Source organism: Xenopus laevis, chromosome 4L, assembly GCF_017654675.1.
Source record: "Xenopus laevis strain J_2021 chromosome 4L, Xenopus_laevis_v10.1, whole genome shotgun sequence".
Lineage (NCBI taxonomy): Eukaryota > Metazoa > Chordata > Amphibia > Anura > Pipidae > Xenopus > Xenopus laevis.
The window spans coordinates 127,137,205-127,158,814 of record NC_054377.1 but is presented as its reverse complement, the minus strand read 5'-3'; the positions used below and the strand labels follow the sequence as shown (position 1 = coordinate 127,158,814).

At 42.7% G+C, this 21,610-nt stretch overlaps 2 protein-coding genes across 2 annotated transcripts; both read right to left on the bottom strand.

The window, feature by feature from the left end:
• Nucleotides 1-273: 273 nt before the first annotated feature.
• On the bottom strand, nucleotides 274-7,707 carry abhd14a.L (abhydrolase domain containing 14A L homeolog). Its single transcript, XM_018258992.2, has 4 exons — nucleotides 7,324-7,707; nucleotides 5,750-5,865; nucleotides 5,182-5,417; nucleotides 274-1,838 (listed from the first exon to the last, which is right to left on the bottom strand). The coding sequence occupies exons 1-4, from the start codon at nucleotides 7,560-7,562 to the stop codon at nucleotides 1,659-1,661; spliced, it is 771 nt and encodes a 256-aa protein (XP_018114481.1). The 5' UTR covers nucleotides 7,563-7,707; the 3' UTR covers nucleotides 274-1,658.
• A 5,071-nt stretch (nucleotides 7,708-12,778) lies between these two features.
• Nucleotides 12,779-18,371, bottom strand: abhd14b.L (abhydrolase domain containing 14B L homeolog). The gene is given in 4 exon segments (NM_001086438.1): nucleotides 12,779-13,090; nucleotides 14,573-14,814; nucleotides 15,561-15,796; nucleotides 18,332-18,371. Coding segments are annotated over 3 exon segments (639 nt in total). The 5' UTR covers nucleotides 15,775-15,796; nucleotides 18,332-18,371; the 3' UTR covers nucleotides 12,779-12,907.
• Nucleotides 18,372-21,610: the final 3,239 nt, after the last annotated feature.

Below are 21,610 nucleotides of genomic sequence, written 5' to 3'. Positions count from 1 at the left end.
TTGGGGGCCGGGCTGGGACCCAAAAAATGTTGCTGTACAGGGCCTGTGATTTCTGATGGCGGCCCTGGTAGGTCCTATAGTATAAATTATTATTATTGTTATTATTTATGGTAATTATAAATCATAAATCCGACCGTACCACATTTTTTCATGATTTTATCTGTCTCTGTTCCTTTATAATTGTACCTTAGTGACTTGCTCTGCTCTTTTACACTCAAAATGCTGTGAAATATACATGCAAATAAATACAGCACTTAAAGGGACACAATCAAATGACTTTTTAATGTTTTAATTCAGACATGTTTTTTGTTGTAGTTTTTACAACATTTTTTTTAACATTATTTTTGCCCAAGTTATAAAGCTCCTTTTCAATCAATGTAAAAGATCACCCTGTATGTAGGTTGTGCTTTTAGTCTGATTAAATAAAAAAGGATGGTGTAGCTCACAATATTGCCTCACCTTGTGCACCGATATTGCAAGTCACCAAAATTAAACAAATGAGACCATATAATTTAAGGTACGTAGGAAAGTCGCAGCTGCTTAGTTTTCAGCCACACACTTTACAGGGTCCTTGGGGACCATAGCCAGATGCTGTGACACAACAAAGATACAACAAAGATATTGTGCTACAGCTGCACATGAAATATACCTGTACATAGGAAAAGATTATAAATAATGAACAGATTGCAGTGCCCCCCACTAATATTTTCATAGAGCAATGTGCAAAAAAAGTAGGCTTCCCGAGGCCTTAAAGGGGTTGTTCACTTTTAAATTAACTTTTAGTATGACGTAGAGAGTGATATTCTGAGACAATTTGCAATTTTCATTTTTGTGGTTTTTTTTTTAGTTATTTAGCTTTTTATTCAGCAGCTCTCCAGTTTGCATCTGGTTGCTAGGGTCCAAATTACCCTATCAACCCTGCATTGATTTAAATAAGAGATTAAAATATGAAGGGGAGGGTCTGCATAAGAAGAGGAGTAATAAAAAGTAGCCATAACAATACATTTGTAGCCTTACAAGGCGTTTGATTTTAAAATGGGGTCTGTGTCCCCCATTTGAAAGCTGAAAAGAGTCAGAAGGCGGCAAATAATTCACAAACTATAAAAAATAAACAATGGAGACCAACTGAAAAGTTGCTTAGCATTAGCCATTCTATAACACTAACTTAAAGGCGAACTATTCCTTTAAATCAGAAAAATTGCAATAAAAATACTTCTGTGATCCATTGGTTGATTTTATCACATTCTTTTCTCATCCTACAAAATATATAATTTGGTACCTATATATCCTCCAGGTGTTGCATATCTTCAACCCCACACCTTAAATAGTAAACTACTAAAGACTAAGCAGTTAAATAAAATAATGTAAACTCCAATGAGAACCTACATACAACCCTTCTGTACACCTTCTCCTCAAGCTCTGCTTATTGTCCATAATGTTTCTGTTTATTTAGGTTAGACGTTAGACCCTAGACTCACAGACCTGTTTGGGTCAATAGGGTAATAATCCTACTACCGTAACTCTCCAGCACTTGTCGTTGAATGTCTATGAGCTCCAGTTGACCTGGTTTTCTGGTTAAAATACCCTGAAACCTGGCTTCCACTTCTGCACTCACCAATAACACTGACTGCCTGTGTTTTCTTGTAGCAGTGGGGTGATCAGAGATTACTCAGATACTGAATTAGAGCTGCATGAAATTCTTCAGGTCTATCCAGGTAACATGCATGACCAGCTCCCTCTAGTGGCAGCAGCCTGTGATGAGGCAGTAGCTGAAGGCTCTCCAAGGACTGGCTGCCTAAGTTGGTATCAAGAGTCCCATACACAATGAGGGTGGGAACCTGTGAATTACAACAACAATAAAATGATTACAAGAGATATGAAATTAGTAGGTTAAGTGTATAGAAAAATCCTGTCTTCATAGAATACTGTCATTTTATTACTCAAAACTTGCTTATCTGCTTCCAATAGAAGAATCCCAAGCAGCAAGGCAGTGGCTGGTTATACAACAATCTGATGTTCCCTTTAAAAGCCACGCGGAAGTTCACAAATTGACATGGCCTTTACCCAAGACCCACTTGCAATGGAAACGAGACCTGTTCCTCACTAGCAACACCACTGCATAGGGCTCAAAAGCCTGGCTAATGTTGCTTTATAGAAAGCTTTGTTTTTCAAAATTTGATCTATGAGTAGGGCTTGTGCTGATCATAATTTTCCTGGTCATCCCTATGGGTGCATAACAAAAAAAAGTTATTGTTATGCTGTAGGGATGCACCAAATCCACTATTTGGGATTCAGCCGAATCCCCGAATCCTTTGTGATAGATTCAGCCGAATACCAAATCGAATCCTAATTTGCAATGCAAATTAGGGGAGTAAAGGGAAAAAGTGTGAACATTTTTTTCACTTCCTTGTTTTGTGATGAAAAGTCACATGATTTCCCTCCCCACCCCTAATTTACATATGCAAATTAGGATTCAGTTCAGCCAGACAGAAGGATTCGCCCGAATCGTGCTGAAAAAGGCCAAATGCCATAGGGATGACCAGAAAAGGAAAATTACGGTAAGTATGAAACATTTTTTTCCTTTGTTTTTTTTTAGCTCTTGCTCTAAAAATAAAATAAAATTTGAAATGAAACAGAAGTCTCATGCTACTTCCTGATTCCAAAGAGCATAGTCAAGCAAAGCCCACGGAGAAGCCTCTGAATAATGAGCTGCTTTTTAGGCTGTAGCTGGGGAAAGGGAGCAGTTCATAAATGCAGTAGCAGTGGCGTAACTGCAGAGGGTGCTATTGCACCTGGGCCTGCCAAACACATAATATCTTAGGGTATGGACAGTTTTTCCACAGCGTTTTCTGTGGTTCTTAAAAAAGCTGACCGTTGCGTAAATACGCTTAGCGGTTTCAAGTTTAGGCAATGGCACTTACGCTAGCGTATTTACGCCGCAGTTAGCTTTTTTTAAAAACCGTGGCGCGGACCGTGGCGGAAAAACTTGTGTTTGTCCGGGGCCTTATGAAACTGAAGAGATTAAAATGTTAAAAAAAAAAAAGGTTAACAAGCAAGGAGCAGTAGTGCAGATGCCCACCTAGTACAGGCTGGAGCTCCCAGTGCGGGAAACTGTGGAAGTGAGAATAATGTCACCGCTTTTGATATGTTTGTTATATACATGCGTGTGACATCTCACATATGTTCATAACAAGTGTGTCGAGTGAACCGCTCATTATGAGCAGGCACAGCCTTAAACATGGCTACCCTTCTAGTGCAGGTGGCCTAGCACAGGTAGGGGCCATTATTTCACTACTGTTTTCACCAGCCAGAGAGAGGGCTTTATTAGCCTGCACCTCCAGTGGGGGGAAACATTTTTCAGGTGGCAGGTGCCCGTTAAAGCAGACATAAACTTTCCATACCAGTGTTGATCTTTCTAGATGTTGTTGTTGGACTACATCTCCCAGTATTGACTGTATTATCAGAGCTTAGAGGATAATAGGCATTGTATCCTAGCACCATGTAAAACAGAATTTTAAAGCAACACTGCATGATAGAACTTTTTTCCCCAAATCCTTTAGGGCCAGCAGCCCAGCTCATGCCTCCAGTAAGAATGCGGTCTGTTTTTTGTTTACAAGCGACTGCCTTTTCTTAGTTGTCTAGATCATTGTTGGAGGCATTCATTTGGTTTTTTTTTTTTTTACTCTGAACACTTAAACAGCACTATGTCTGTCCTTCTGAAGTTGCTTACAGTGTAATATTGCACTATAACCTCAATATGCTATGTAACCACATAACTAACCTAGTGCTACCAGAGATTATTCTCAATGGGGAACTAGAGGCGCAAACGTCCATTAAGGGAAGATTTATATTCTCCCAACATTTGTCTACAATCTGCGGAAATGTGTCCAGTTATAAACATGACAAATTTGCCACATGGGTGACAGTCCCACCTCTCATATACAAGGTACCTGCTCCTCAGTACACTAAGGGGTTATGAAATAGAAGAAGCTAAATTTTGCAGTTTTTATCACCAATAGCAACCAAACAAAAGGTAGTATTTACTGGTCTCCTGTTTAAAAACAAACATCCTATTGGTTGCTGCACCTTTTATTTTATATGGATAAATATTCACTGATAAGGGAGTGAATCAAAGAACAAAAAAAAAAACTGATTTTTTGCAGATCCATTCCCTTCCTCAACTGCGCAAAGGAGACTCACCCCAAAATGAATCGACTGCCCCACACCTTTTAGTCTTGACAGAACTGGCAGTGGGGTTGGTGGCCACCAAGTCTGGATGTTTTTCTTTGTGTCCCTGGCTGTCTGACAGTGATTGCCCACCAGGAGCATGCACATTGGAAAATGATATGTCCCTTGCCTCAAGTTCGGGGGGGTCTCATTGATGTGTTTGGGGACAGGGGAGAAGGGACCATGTAGGGCCCTATGGTAGTGTACATGTTTTTTCCTTTAAAAGAGAACTAAACACCCCTATAAGAGAAGCCCCTACCTACTACCCTAGATAGTCCCCCTCCCTGCTTCCCACCATATAGTCCATTACCCCTGAAAGTGTCCCAAATACATTGCTCATGTATAGGTGCAGAGTATGAGCAGCGGAGCTCATGGGCCCCATCTTCCGGATCTTTGGTCTTCATGTGTATGGAGTAGTGATGGGCAAATAAATTCGCCAGGCATGGATTGGATGCACTCATAAAAATTGTCACGCGTCAAAATTATTCAGACGCCCATTGACTTTACTGCATTTGGACAAAATAGCCGAGCGTATAAAAATTGTCGCGCATCAAAATTATTTTGACGCCCATTGACTTCAATGCTTTTCACAATTTTTTTGCCGTTTCACGAATTTTTCAGCAAAGTGAAATGGGACAGATTCGCCCATCACTAGTAAGGAGCGCCTTATTGGAGCATGCGCAGTTGGAGCACTCATCCAATTCGTAGCAACTGCGCATGCACTGAAATTCCGTAAGAAGAACCCGAAGAAGAACGAAGATCTGGAAGATGTCACCAATGAGCTCCGCTGCACTTACTCTGTACCGATATGTGAGCTATACGGGGGGAAGCAGGGTGTGGGGACTATCTAGGGTAGAAGGTAGGGGCTTTTCTTATTCGGGGGTTAGTTCTCCTTTGAGAAATCAGAAATGACTTGTGTAGCATTTACTTGCATGTGATGTGCAGCGGCCACACCTGTATCTGCTGATACTGCTCCTGTTTGAAGCTCTTGGTGCCCACTGGAGCAATGGGGACGAAGCCTCTCAGTCGGTCAGGGTGCTGCATGAGGAGCGGCAGACAGAAGAGCCCACTCATGGAAGGACAGACCAACACTGGCTGACGTGCCCCCAGATTCTCCATGACATGAAGAAGGTAATCAGTTCGCCCTTTTTCTGAAGACATGGGCTGAGAACGTAGAGATTCGCCGTACCCTAAAAGAGCAAGTATCACCATGTTATCCTCTGCACTCAGCTCTTGTTGCTGCCATTGAGCCCCATTCACCCACCCACATTGCATTCACTCTGTACTCCAGGAACAGGCAAAAACTCCCATGATGCAGCGCAGATATCACTCACATGCGGGTTACCCAGAGGAGATGATCATGAAGAAGGAGAAAAGAGAATAATGTCACCTGTCCCAGGTGAGTGGCCTGGTTGACAAACATGGAACTGAGACTGTCATGGTTTAACAGTACTTTTTAGGCTTAGAGGCAGTTTTATAGCCCAGATTTCATATGATTAAGTTGCGGTGCAGTTTACATTACCTGGAAGGTCTATGGCCACAGCTCGGTACCCGTGTTCTGCTAAGCTGCTCAGTGTGCCCAGATCCTGCCATGTTTTAGAGGTGAAGGAGCGGCCGTGAAGCAGCAGCACCACAAACCTGAGGATAGAACAGTCACAACAATAGATGTTATTGGGCCCCACAACAAGTTCATTTTAAAATATCCAGAGGTTACTGTTTTACCAATATATATTGAAATGGCACATTAATTAGGGCTTCAAGGGGCAGAGTCTGCTTCCTCTGCAGTTACGCCCCTGCCTGGGACTCAAAGGCCTAAAGCTGCAGAACCCAAATAGAGATCCTACAATGGGTGGCAGTGCCAGGCTTAATGGGCAGATAGCAATGCTATGAACCTTGATGGATGAATTTAAAGTCGGACCTGCCCATTACAGCTTACAATCTAAAAAGTCTAAGCAGGGCCATGAGGCAAGGTGAGAATCTTGCTTCAGGCGGCATGGAGTGGCAAAAAGCCTCCGGTAGCTTTAAGAGCCTGAATTTTTTTTTAAATAGCAATAGCACTCACTGCACTAGCGATGCGGCAAATCCTCTAACTGCTCCGATACTACAAGTTAGAGGTTTGTTTTTGTAAGCAATTGTAAGTTGAAGTTTCAAAACCGTTCGTCGCCCCTGTCCCCTCCCCTTTATTTGTGCAAATTTTCATCAACAATGGGGAAATTTAAAAAATGATTGTATATCCAGCGCATCCCCAGTGTATTTGAACCAATGTGGGTGTGGTTGGGCAGCATGCCGCCCCCTAAAATCCTGCCACCCTAGGCCCGGGCCTTTCCACAAATCCAGGCCAGCTGTCAGTTAAAGGAGAATTCAAAACAAAAAAACTGTACCCCCCCCCCCCAACTCCCCTCAGCCCAACTGCCTAATACTTTATACTTACCCCTTGGCACAGATTCAGGCATCGAAGTTCTACGCAGCTGTCTTCCGGGTCTTCATGTCTTCTTCCAGCGCTTCAGCAAGTTTCGGTGCATGCGCAGTTGTCGCAAACCTGCAAATTGCTCCAACTGCGCATGCGCTGCTTCACCGGTCTCCCAGCGTGCCGAAGACCCGGAAAATGGCTGCGTGGAACTCTGATGCCAGAATCTGCGCCGAAGGGTAAGTATAAAGTGTGGCCCGTTTCGAGGGGGGTCTACGTGGGGTGGGGGGTACGGGTTTTGATGTTGAGGGTTCAAGCACACGGACAGATTCGGTGAGATTTAGTCGCCTGGTGACTAATCACCTCTTCTGCGGGGCGACAATCTCCCTGAACTGCCTTCCTCCAGCTATATTGAGAAAACGCCAGCGCCAATGCACTAGCGGTGTTTCAATTTCCGAAGACGCCCGAAGTTTCCTCATGAGGCAACTTCGGGCGTCTTCGGAAATCTCGGGGAAAGATCGGCTCGTTTGGCGATGTCGAAACCCCTGGCTGCTGCTATGAGCCTCTCTCAGCCCAAGTCCCATGTAACAACTACAACTCCCAGCATCCTAAACTAACAAAGGGGGGGGTTATTGGGAGTTGTAGGTGAAACAGATGGAGCAGCAATGAATCCTATTGTCAGAACTCACCTCTCCGAGCCGACCCCGTCCATCCCGTTGCGCGGCACCGCCTCCCTGTAGAAGGTGGGCCAGTCCCCGGAGAGGGTCGCGCTGCGCACGGTGATGTTGCTCTGGGGGTCGGAGGAAAGGGACTCGGTTTGTTGCTCCATAGCTCGCTCGGATTGGCCGGAGGGCAGCAGCAGGTAGAGCAGCACCGACACTGACAAGACCAGAACCAGCAAAATGAGTTTGTGCCGACCCAGTCCCATCCCTGAGCGATCAACGTCCAGACCTCTAGCTCGTGTATAGGTGTGTATTTAAATATACGTGCCCTGGATATGTGAATGTGCGACACGACTGACACTCTATTGGCTTGTCCCCGCCCAGCTGCAGTCTCTTTTTCCCCACCTCTCTACCTCTGACTCCACCCCTATAGCCAGCTCTTGGTTGCGCCCATATGAAACGTCGGGTAGCTGTGTCTCCTGTTGAACACTAGGTGGCAGTGCCGTGCAGAGGTGGAGCTGTCGCTTCTTTTGAGGATATTGGTGGCTCCTGGCTGTACCTCTGACCAACAGAAAAGAAATGCTGAAGCTGTGTGAGATATAGTTCAGCAAACACTGAGTTAACAGCATTCACCGAAGTCATTTAAACCTTTGAATTAACTTTTAGTATGATGTAGCGAGTGATATTCCGAGACCATTTGGTTTTCATTTTTTATTATTTGTGTTTTTTTATTTATTTCGCTTTTTATTCAGCAGCTCTCCAGTTGGTAATTTCAGCCGTCTGGTTGCTAGGATTCAAATCACCCTAGCAACCATGCATTGATTTGAATAAGAGACTGGAATATGAAAGCTCATGGAAGATGAGTAATAAAAATACAATAACAATACATTTGTAGCCTTACAGAGCATTTGATTTTCACATGGGGTCAGTGACCCCCCCATTTGAAAGCTGGGCAGAGTCAGAAGAAGAAGGCAAATAATTCAAAAACTATGAAGGCCAATTGAAAAATTGCTTAGACTTGGCCATTCTATAACACACTAAAAGATAAACTGAAGGTGAAACCACCCCTTTAAGCTTTAAAAAAAATAAAAAACAAATAAATAAATATATAACGTCATGATTCCCTGCAGTAGTACTGGAGATATTCTGAGTTTTAAATGTCTGGGCAAATGCCCTGACACAGAACGTACTGCTCAATAACATTCTTGGCAAGACATGGGAGTGCAGTGTCAGACTGGGGTGGTCAGGTACCACCGGCCTATCACATCAGGGGCCCCTACCCCAGTCAATAACTCCTCTGCTCTCATACACTGCCAATACCTCCCCATCCACCCCCTGTGCATGTGTTGTGTTCCTTCTACTTGTGCCCTTGAGGGGTGGAAGAGCAACACTTGATCAGGGAATGGTACTAGGCTGTGGCACACTGGGGGGTTTTCCCACTGGCCCAGTCCGACCCTGTGTGGGGGGTGTGTGTGGCTATAACTGACTAGGGGTTTTTAGTTGTGGGTGCCAAAACCACGGGAGAGGGGAGTGCTCCTAATGTGTATTTATCATAAAAGATTCTGGTTCCATTTACAGACCCTGCTAAGGACCATGTGCTGGATTTAGATGGGCGTAAGAAAATTCCGTACCACAAGGACATCCTGTCACGATGGAAGCGTAATCCATTCTTGTTACACGCCCGCAGAACAGGATCACTCTCTAGCTGTCACGTGGTTGCAGTTCAGTAACCTCTTTTCTTATTGAATGATACTGGGAACTGGGATTTACAGCTTAGTCGCTTGCCTCCAGCTAGTGGGCACCAAGGAGCACCTCAAGGGACTTCCACTAGGAAAATTAAAGGCACACAGAATTGCAGCAAAACAGGTATCAACTTTAAATAAAGATAAAACAGTATATAATGCAAATAGAAAATCCTGCACTGGGGTCTATCTAACTCGCTAGCACAGTCCTTAAGGTGCCACAGTCCCACACTCTCCTCCAGTTGGGATATTGAAATTGCAGTTCAGTCCCTGGCAATATGTCCCAAAGTTCCTCTCCTTTGGACAAGACTGTTGCTCCCACGTATCAGGTTCATGATAAAGACTTGTCCTTAATCAGGGGACCACACACCGGGGACCCACACACAGGCAAAATGATTCACAGTTAGCTGAGCCAGAAACAGGACACTTTATACTTGACTGGAGCTCTAGGCTTCTCCCAAGCTGAATGCACCGAGGCCTTTCACAAATATTCAGTTAGTGTTACCAGGCAGCTCTTCCACTCCCTGTGATGCTGGAAGTTCCTGAAGGGGCTACTTTATAAACTCAGTGGCCCTCACTGAAGATTGGGTGCCACAACAAGGCTCTCCTCTTTACCCACATGTCCTCTGGGGCTCCCAGCAAGCATCAAGCCTTTCTCCTGCCTTCCAGCCAATCTGTTTATTTCTCTGCCAGTAACCAGTTGTTTTCAGAGTGTTCTCCAGAAATAAAGGCTTTTTATAAATAAAGGCTTTTTATAATTTTTCCTTTTTTTTTTTTTTTGTACAATTTTCCAAAATTATGTTCCTGCCTCCGGTGTTTGAGTCTGGCAGCTCATTAATTCAGGTGCAGATTCGGAACTGTTACATTTTGCTTCATTAATTGATGCATTTCTCAGCAGCATCTGTAGAGTACTAGCAACTATAGTATCAATTGTAACTGCTGCCTTTAATGAAACCCAGAGATTCTGCCCAGCAGGGCCAAACATAAGAAAAGTATCACTTTAAAACAGTTTACAAACTTTCAATATTAGAAAAACTGTCACAAATAGAAAATAGTAACAAAAAAAAACATAAAAAGTGTTGGAAGGTGAACAACCCCTTTATAATCGTATATAAATATTATGCACTTAATAAAGTTACAGTACAGTTCTGATAACCTCAGATATGGACAGACCCCCTTATATGCAAGGAAATTGCTGCGTTTGGAACTTATATTTGGACTATAGAAAGATTTTCATGGTTATTTAATTTTTTTTATTGTATATGTCATATATGTATGTTTTTGCCGCTGCACAGCACTATACACATAACAGGCTGCGGGGATCAGGAGCTCCATCTGCATATACAGACCCCATCTCTGTACAGATCAGCCCTACTCACTTAAGCTGGCCATAGATGTAAAGATTTTTAAAAGATCTTTTCGTTATCATGAGACCAAGATTATCTTGAAATGATAGTTTAAATGTAAGATTTGTCCATCAACTAAAAAGACCATTTCAAGCGATATTGTCTAGTTGAAGCCAGGAAAACTGAGGGTAGCTGCCTGCTTGGCCCTGCAAACATAGAAAAATTTCACTGTGACCGATGAAAATGTTTTAACCTGGCCAATCAATTTTCTGACAGATGTCGGACGAAAAATCGCAAGATGTACGATTGTTCGATTCCCACTAACTTACGATAATTTGACGGAATTTGACTACGTGTGGAAACACACAGAACACATTAGGTGTTACCTGTTATGAAATAAAGACTTGTTCTTTGAGCTTACACTGCGTCCGAGGAGTTACTGGAGTGTGTGCCCAAGGCGGATTTGCAAAGTGAAGTATTCTCCCCAACCTACGGGTTCGGGGAGCAGCACCCGGCCTCCAACTGAGACTGGTGAGTGCACCTGAATCTTAATACTGTCTTTAAGTTAGCGATGGGTTTGGGGCAGCAGCACCCCAACCACAATCACTACTTGGTGAGTGCGTGTAAAAATGGAAATATGTAAAAAAATATAAGTGACCAAGTATTTAATTAATCAATTAAGCTAGCAGCACCTGCATTAATTTGTTATTGGTTGGATTGCACTAAAATTGGTCGTTCAGTAAAGAAAAATCTTTGCGTCTATGGGGACCTTTAAACAGGATTCACCCTCAGGCCCAGATTTGTGGGAAAGCCCCAAAGGCCTAGTGCAGAAGGATTTTAGGGGCGGTATGCCATCCAACAGCATCCACATTGGGATTTGGTAGTTTTTTAAATTTCCCGGATGCCAATCTTCAGTGCTCCGGACCTGACAAAAGAAATTTGTGCATGCCCACTTGTCAAGGTGCTGGGGCAAGGCATGGCGGTGGGCCTAGGGTTGCCCGATAAGGAAATCCAGCCCTGTTCACCCTGAACTTATACGTATAATCTTTGAATTTATCGTTTGATTTATTTTTGGTGTAAAAACTAACAGATCAGTACTGTGGATATGAGCATTGATTGGTGTAAACGTGCAGTAAAAAGCTGTTTGTGCCAGTGAGACTCTGCTGATTGACTCGGACTCTACAAGAAGCAGGTAAGGAGGGAAGAGGGTTTGGGCAGTGCAGGTTATAGTGTGTGAATGCAGGTATTTGCTTAGTTATGGCATGTGGGGCAGAAATGCAGCAATACAGTTGGTAACAGAGATATTTAAAAGGGAAGTAAAATGATTCCATAAAGTTAAGGGATTCTATTAGAGTGAATAATACTGTTTTCAAAATACAGGTACAGGATCCATTCTCAGGCCATATCCCATAGACTCCATTTTAAGTAAATAATGCACATTTTTAAAAATGATTTCCTTTTTCTCTGTAATAATAACACAGCACCTTGTACTTGATCCAAACTAAGATATAATTAATCCTTATTGGAAGCAAAACCAGTCTGCTGGGTTTATTTAACGTTTAATGAATTTTTATTAGTATGTATGGCGATACAACTTATGGAAAGATCCCTTATCTGGAAAACCTCAGGTACTGATCATCCAAGGATAACAGCTCCCATACCTGTTTACTGTTTTCTCAGAAATAGTGCCATTACAGTAAACTAAAGAAGTATGGCGTCACTATGTTCCAGTATGTGTCTATTACTAACAACTTCAGCACACAGGCAGCAGTATAGACCAAGTGGCAGATCATTTCAATAATGTGCCCAAATATTACTGCTATGGCTACACAATTCCTTGTTTAAATGAGTTAAATGATGTTAATGGTTCAAAGAACGTCAGGCTGAATGGTCGGCTCCCACACATTTTCACCTCACCAAATCTGGCCCTCATTGCAAAAAGTTTGGGCACCCCTGATATAGTGAATGTATACCTAGATTTATAGTTAGGAAACAGGCAGAGTGCTACTCAGTAGTACAGTGGAACCTCAATTCTAAATCCGCTGATTTTAAGTTTTCTCTTAATTGTTGTTTTGTGTTCCCAGGGGCGATCCTGGCCCCTCCACTGCCTGCTGCTGCCCCCCCCTCCCCTGGAAATTCGCTCTTAAAGTACCAGTAGCAGCATTTTTGCTGCCCTTGGTACCTAGCGGGGTGCTGCCGCCTGAGACGACAGCCTCAACTTGCCTCATTGGCGAAGCACCCCTGTGTGTTCCCACCTATATATTATGCATAATACATTTCCCTGATTTTACATTTTCCTGGATTGTACAATATTTTTTTCTTGTACCCTGAAAAACATAAAATGGGGGTTCGAATGTACTTTATTACCAATACTCCAAGACATAACCAAGTGTATTAATAAATCTTGTGTTTATTGTTACAATATATCTATTTAGTTGCTGATAAGGAAACAAATTCTATTACAATTGCTGGGTACTGGGTTGGAAATGTTCTCAGTGGGATATTCAGAGGTGTCTCCTCCCTTTATTTGAGGCTGCTGAGGAATCCCATTAGCCCTTGATGCCAAGTGTCCGGGTCATCCAGGTAACATGCATGTCCAGCCCCTTTCATGCAGAACACCCTATGATTGGGCAGATTCTTCAGGTTGCGAAGGGATAATTCTCCCAGTTGTTCATCTTTGTCACCATACACAATCAGAGCTGGAACCTGCATGGCCAGAGGTGTAATATGTTATCATTATTATATGAATATTATTTCATTATTATATAAACAGTATAAATGTAATAAGGATGATGTACCTACATGTACAGAGGCCTTAGTCTCTCCTACATCTGTATCTCTACAACCTGGCAAGTGTGATTGACATACAAGCCATTTTCTATGAGGGCTTTATATGTGCTTTAATTTGAATACACAGACCTTACTCTGCGTCGATGTGTCTAGCACATATACATACATTAACAACAGTATATGATGTTTAAGGGGTAATACACACCCTTTTGACATGGGTCCAATAACTAGGGCTTACACTTACTGAACATGTATGTTGCTAATCGATGAAGAATAGGGAAACTGAAAGCACTTTCATTATATTTGATCCTAACTCCAGAGCAGTTGTTGGAGAAAGAGAAGGCAATTACCCTTCCATTTGAAACCTCCTGCTTCATGAACTCCTCCATATCTGTAAAGCTAAGGCCAGAACAGCTGTTAGGGAAAGGGAGGGGCTTCTTTATATAATTTCTAGGAAAGAGAAGGTGGTAGCCAGAGTAATAAAAAAATCACCCATTGGTATTTTACAACAAAATCAATAACATCAAGGATTTTTTAATAGGTAGAACACATTTTCAATATATTTGGCTCAGACTGGACATAGGTGTATTATACCCATCTTAAATTGTAAGACTGCTGCACCCTCCAAGGCAATGATCCCCAACCAGTAGCTCGCGAGCAACATGTTGCTCACAAACCACTTGGATGTTGCACTCAGTGGCCTCAAAGCAGGTGCTTATATTTGAATTCCTGGTTTTTAGGCAAGTTTTGGATGCATAAAATCCAGGTGTGCTGCCAAACAGGGACTCTCATAGGCTGCCAGTCCACATAGGGGCTACCAAATAGCCAATCACAGCACTTTTGATCAACTTTTTCATTCTTGTGTTGCTCCCCAACTCTTTTTGCACTTGAATGTGGTAAAAAAAAGTTTGGGGACCCCTGCTCCAAGGGATCCAGTGCAAGGTAGGGCTCACCCTGAAGGCAAATTCTACTGATATTTGATTGTGAATTTTTACATGTCGTCATGTTGCCAATAAGATCTTATTTTCAGATGATATAAAACCTACATATCTACAGAGCCCTTGAACTGTAAAATTCCTTTAGAGGACCACGTCAGTCTGCAGACTTCCAGTTGGACAGCCCAGGCCTTGGATACTCATGGCACTAAAGGACAGTGACTGTTATGACCATGGTTTCATAGATTTATAAGATTCTCATAAACAAAATGAGGGTCAAACCACTATTGAAAAGTAAAAGAGTTCTGAACCCTTAAGGTCGGAATGCCTCACTCTCAAGAGACAAAATATGGATTAAACCAATGTTGGAAAGCAAAGGGTACTACTGAACCCTAAAATTCTGAAGACCTCACACTTAAGAGACTCTTGTCCAGTCTGTGTTTGGCATAGGGAGCTGCCTCACCTGCACTTGGGCATAGTCTTGAGCAGAGAACTTGTCTGTACAAATAGGAGCAACAGGCACATAGGCTGCTACACTCTGTGGGCTGTTCAGCAGAAAGGGCAAAGTGTACATCCCGCTGAGTGAAGGGCTGATCAGCACAGCAGGGACCATGTTTAGCGATTCCAACACCTCCTGCAGGAACCCAGGTGGAGCCGGTTCTCCCAAGGGGCTAGGGGCCACTGCATCTGAGGAACGGCCAAGTCCTAGGTGAAGTTGTATAAAAAATTAAATAGAACAAATTATGAATACACAAATGAACTAAAGAACACAAGGAAATTAAAATGGTTATCACTGCTGACATTGGGGTCTCCTGGCAGGGAGTTTCCCAGAAAAGATGATATTTCCCACCTGTTATGTCCTATACAAATGCAGATGCGATAGGAGGGAAGTTAGTAAGGGCAAATATAGGCCCTGGGATCAGCCCTGTACAAACCCTCTTAAAAACAAGCAAAAAGGGACCTTTCCTTGTGGTAGGTGTAGTCACTTCGGTAATGTACTTAAAGGTACATGGGTGCATCACCCCTTGAGGGGTACTTGTATTCCGATAAATGGCTTTTATACATGTGCGTCCACATATATATAGTCCATAGTATAAAATGCCGGTGCTGTAAAATCTATATGGGAAATCATCCGGTGCGTGAGAGATAGGATCACAGAGCATAAGTCGGCTATTAGAAATAAATGAAATCGACCAGTTGCCAAACATTTTAAGGAAAGTGGTCACGCCATTAGTATATCAAGGATGAGACGTGGGGAAGACAGAGATAAAGAGTTATTATGGAGAGAGGCACAATGGATACAGAAAATAGGAGCTATGTCCCCACATGGTCTTAACCAAGAATATGATTTGAATCCTTTTTTATTTAAATAGGGTTTAATTGTAATTACAGTATGTACATAAAAGTAATCAGAGTCCAGCTGCAATGCAGCATTATCAAACCAAACTTACCCGGTAGATCCAGGGCTACAGCTCGGTGACCGGCAGCTGCCAGTGTGTGCAGAGTCTTCAGGTTTTGCCATTCCTGAGATGAGAATCTGATCCCGTGTAGAAGTAGGACGGGTGGCTTTGAGATTCCTGGTGCAGCTGATGGAAGTGCTTCACGAAAGAACAGTGTCTGCCCTGAAACTTTCACCGTGCTCTCCTTAATCTGCACCTCTGCCATGTCTGCAGGGAATCCGCAGCCTCTGAGTGAAGAAACTACAGTGAGAAAAAGTGCATCTGGCAAAGCACCAAAGCCTCTCTGGCAAACATACTGCTGAGAGGTGAGTGGTTAATACAGGGATCAGGGAGTTGTAGTTGAACAACATCTTAAGTGCCAAGGATGGGAACATCTGACCTATAAAGGACTTGAAAAGTAAGTTGCTCTGCTTTAAACCAATGACTGAAATGTCAGATGACTCTTCTCTGCTTGCTAGCTTTGTTTTGTAAACAGAGGAACATCACAAGACTTTCCTTTTCTCACTAACTTCATTTTCTGTGGACTGTCCAGTATGCTGAATATGAACAGCAGGTGGTTCTCGTGTTTCAAAGCCTTGAGAGGGGTCCCAGAGTGGACCGAGACATCATGTAGGCTGTATATGCTTACATAAATGCTGCTTTTTTTTAATAGTATAGAGGAGATAGATACTGTATATATAGATATATTTAGTATATCATTTAATATATAATAGTTAAAAGCTCCGGTTTCCTAAGTTGATGATTGATATATTGAAGGTTGCGCTGCAGTTCTTACCTACATGTCAGTGACCTCTCTTACTAGAGCATGGCTGTCCAACCCATATGTATTAAAGGACCAGTAGCACCAAAAATGAATGGGTTTTCATTGCATTTAAAGGAGACATATAGGATAAATGAAAAAACACTGTTTTTTTAGCAACTGTGTGCTGGTTTCACATAGTGCTATAAATATAATCTTTAAAAATAGCATTTATTAGAGCTCCCCATAGATGCTCTCTGGCACCTATTCGTGTTTCCAATAAGGGGTGGGCGTGTTATAATGGTCCCTGCCAGAAGCACAATAAGAAGGGGACAGCCAATCACAGCACAGCAGTCACACAAGGAAAGACAGACTTCAGTTCCCTATCAGGTCAGCCTAACTGCTGATTGCTTCCTGTCCTACAGTGCAGTGAGCTATGTCCCCCGGCTACCCTGCACAGCCTGGGAAAGAAGGCAGCAGTAAGTGGAACAGATGGGAGGGACTAGTTGGGTTTTTGGACACATTTACAATAAAGAAACCAGAAACACAACTTCTTAAAGCACATTACTTCTATAGCTAAAAGAGTTTAATGCACTTGTCCATTCTTGTTTTTTTACGTAAAATGTCTCCTTTAAACATGATGTACCGTTCCCTTACTCTTGTACAAACAGTGTAGCCTGGTAGCTGCGGCTCTGAGTTGTTAGTGCTGCCTTCCTGCGGGTAGAGAGTCTGTGTGACAGCTGGAATGTAAAACCAGGAACACAAATGCTTATTCACAGCAGCAAGCAAAAAAGTGGAGTAAAAGCAAAAGCAGTTATGGGCAGGGTTACAGTAAAGGATTAAAGTTAACATAATATGGGGATTTTATTCTAGCCAGTTCAACCCCTTTGTGAACACAGTATTGATACCGTACTTAATGCCTCATAATAAAGCCTTTCAGTAGAAATAAAGAGAGAGAGAGAGAGAGAGAGAGAGAGAGAGAGAGCACTTACAGTACAGTACCACGACTGTTGGATTAGATCAAAGTACTGTAGTACTGGCACAATGCATGCTGTGATGGTTATGGGGTGCTGCCATACCTATGCACAGACCATCAATGGTCCCACCGATGCCATATCATTAATCAGATCTGAATTGCACATAAAGCCTGGCTACACATGGCTAGACCTTCTCCATTGTGGAGGTGTGGGTCGGTGGTAGTGTCAGTACAGATTCTGTCTCTGTAGGGTATAATGCCTAAGGTACAGCCCAGCCCTGTGCAACAGTCACATTCCATTATCACTATATTAGTGCTGTTAGGCTTTATTATGAAGCATCAGGTACCAGTACATATACCGCAAAGGGGTTGCACTGAACTACAAGTTTTCAAAGGTTGTTAAAGGGGTTGTTCACCTTTAAATTATTGTTTAGTATTATGTAGAGAGTGATATTCTGAGACAATTTGCTATTGGTATTCATTTTTTACTATTTGTGGTTTTTAGTTATTTAGCTTTATATTCAGCAGCTTTCCAGTTGCAACCAGCAATCTGGTTGCTAGGATCCAAATTGCCCTCGCAACTGTGTATTGATTTGAATAAGCGACTGGAATATGAATAGGAGAGGCCTTAATAGAAAGAGGAGTCATAAAAAGTTGCAATAACAATACATTTGTAGCCTTACAGAGCAAGACGGGGACCCCCATTTTAAAGCTGACAAGAGTCAGAAGAAGAAGGCAAATCATTCTAAAACTATAAAAAAGAAAGAAAGCCAATTGAAAAGTTGCTTAGAATTAGCCATTATATAGTAAACAAAATGTTACTGTAAAGGGGAACCACATTTAATGGGTACTGGGTGTGTAAGATGCCAAATGCCCACTCCTGGTATATATTGTTGCCTCTTTAGAAAGAGAAAGCAAGTTATTCTTGTATAAAGATCTGAGCCTGATACACAGCAGCCAGACTAATGTAACACATGCAACTGCCCCTATAAAGTCAGATGATGCAACCTGGCCTGTAGGCTACAGATCTAATGCGATGTGACTTACCCTCTGTTCACTCAGCGAAGATAACGAGTAGGGACCCTCCGAGCAATGTGTCCCAGACGTACAGACAACAACATCCAAAGTCCACACAGGAAGCAAATTGAAACTTTGCAGGAGCAGCTCCACCTCTGCACAGCACTGCCACCTAGTGTTCAACAGGAGACAAAACTACTCGACCTTTCTCCTCTTCAGCACTGCCCAACCGTAGATTTGTTTTTGCTCCCAAACAGCCATAGGCCTCCCACTGCACCCAGGATAATGCCCTACAGGAGTGGCACTTGTACTACAATTGCAGGAGTCTGGATATCGGTGCTCTTGCTGCTGTGAATAAGCATTTGTATTCCATATGTTTGTTTCTTTGCAGTGGCATAACTATATAACTGTATTAACAATATTTATTGAAATTGTATATGAATTAGAACCTCATGGGGCGGCTATACCTCCCCGGCAGCAGCAGGGTCTGCTTCCTCTGTAGTTACGTCTGTTTCTTTGGCTGTGCATTCCATCTGTCACACAGACACTCTACCCACAGGTAGGGTTGACAACTTTTCTGGAAAAAAAAAACCGGCCTTCCTATATATTTATTTTTTTCCCTATTAATAACATTGGGATCAACCATTATTTATACCGGCCAGGCCAGTAAAATACCAGCCAGGTGGCAACCCTAGCAGCGCTTAATGTGGCCATAGATTTTACAATTACTATCTTTCCTGGTAAAGATCTTTCTAGGAAAGATCATTCGTTTTAATACACACATGTAGATCTGACAGGTAGAAACAATAGAATTCTACCTGTATCTGACAATTGTGCACTCTACAGTGGCCGATGTTCAGGTGCCTTCAAAGGTGCCCAATAAAAATTTTCCAGCCAGCCAAATCGACAAGCCAACCGATATCCAAGTCTTCTGCTGATATCACCCCTCCATATGATGAAAATGTTGTCTATGTAGCGCCACATTAATTCTTCTCCTTCTGCGCCCCCTACCCCGTCGCATGCACACGGTATCGATGTGTGAGCACACTACCAATGCGCATGCCACCACCGTTGTGCATGCCACCACAGTTGCGCACACACAAAATGCCACCAACACGCGCGCCCCTACCCCCAGCTAAAATCTTTTTAGCCTCTCACCTAATTCCTTCCAACTTTCTCAGCCCATGGCTCCTCCCCATTTCTCCTTCTCTTGCATTCCTCCCTATCAGGTATATGGCTGCACAGGTGGGGCTACAGATGGGGCTTGGCAAAGTCTCGTTGGAATCGTAGTCCACAATTTTCCTAACCCCAGAGCCTGTCAAAGTTCTAAGCTCTAGAAAAACTACAAAATCCAGTATTCCTCACTCTCCTCAAACACATTCACCGATCAGGGCACTATACAGGATACTGCGCTCTGGGTTTCCTGTAGGAACCTGGAAATATAGATGCGGCTGAGCGGCATGCCGTCCTTACAAATGTGCCACCCTAGGCCCGGGCCTTTGTGGCCTTGCCACAAATCCGGGCCTGTATATAGTCATTTGAAAAATTCTTTGGAGTTTTGTTTATCATTGGCTGAGCTTTCAAAGTAGCAACTTCCATGTAATATATAAAATGCCTTATGGAAACAGTAGTATCCACACTCGGGGTTCAGCTTTATGCAGCGGTAGGTAAGTGGAAAATAACAGGAAAACAAATGAATGTTAAAATGGTCTTACTGCTCTGAGCACTTTTGCAATTTACTGCTAATATAATGAAACTGATACAACAGCACCACCTTCTTTACATATCAACCTGACTGAACAGTCTGTAGAAAAGGAAGTTAGTGAGAGGAAAGTCTTGTGATGTTTGAGTAGAGTGGAGTCATCTGACATTTCTGTTGTCAGTTCTAAGCAGAGCAACCCTACAAGACTTTTTATGTCTTTCATAGGTCAGACATGCCTAGCCATGGCACTTGAGATGTTGTTTAACTACATTTCTCTCTGTATCAGCCAAGTCACCGATTACAAATGAAATGCACAGTATGTTTAGCACAAAGACCTTGGTACTAAAACTCCCATGCTTTGACATACCTACCTTTCCTCACTGTAGCTGTCTTCCATATGAAACTGGCCTTTAAGGGTCTAAAACTGGCCATAGACGCAAAGATCTGATCGTACGAATCAAGGATTCGTACGATTTTTGGACCGTGTGTGGTGTCCCAACATTTTTCGTCCGGCGGAGATCGGTCGTTTGGTCGATCGGACAGGTTAAAAGATTTCTGTCGGCTGCTGGTAATATCTCTGCGTGTATTGGCGATCATACGATTTTCAGAGGGAGACTGTCAGTAGCTTTGGTCGGACATAACTTTCGTAGAATTGCTGTCAGGGGCAGAACATCGGCTGATCTGTTCTTTTACTACTTTATTTGATCTGAATGGTTAGTGGCAGGTCGGGAGATGGGGAAGTCCGATCGTACGTTGATTCGTACGATCGGATCTTTGCGTCTGTGGCCAGCTTTAGCCTCTCAGAAGGCTTTTTCACTAGACACACACCCAGTTAATTAAGATTTCATGTTATTGAAGGTGTTCCAAAATTGAGAAGGGCGGTGATTGTCTGAAAGCTTTTAAAAAAAGAGATGTATTGGATGAATAAACTTGATACAGTGTGGCCAAGGGGCCTCAATAGAGAATACACACCAATATATTGTATTATTCATGTCCAGGGTTAGGTCTGTAAGCACCCTCTGAGATGTAATTGTATTAAGAGTATTTCATGTTTCTTTTTTTTCTTTGAAGGATTTCAGCTTGTTTGAGAAGAGGGGACAGATCCTAGACTGCTTTATGGGGAAAAAGTAATTCTCTATTGTTTTGCCATAATACTTATTCCACAGTATTTAGGCACAAGTTTATTCACTAAAAGCAGTACTTTAATAAGGGTTAATATGGGTTCAATAAGAGATGATTTTAAAACACTATCAGATGAACTACAACTCTATACATTAACTTTGTACTACACGGATTGGTTGCTGTAATTTTTGGGGTGGGTTCTGGAAAGGAACACTTCCCTTTTTGAGAGGATAAGTAGTGTGTTAATTGTATCACCAGGCAGGCTTGATAAAGGGCAAGGGAAGGCCCTTAGTGTCATGGATATCCAATACCTGAGTTATCCAACTGGATGTGGCCCTCTGTAGATATGTTGGTATGGTATCATCCAACCCTTGAACGTGACATTTTATTGGCTCACAGCATGTAAATTCACCATCAAATTTCACTATAATTTCCCTGCAAAAGGGCCATCCCTTGCACTACTTTGACTCCCCTGGAGGGTGCAG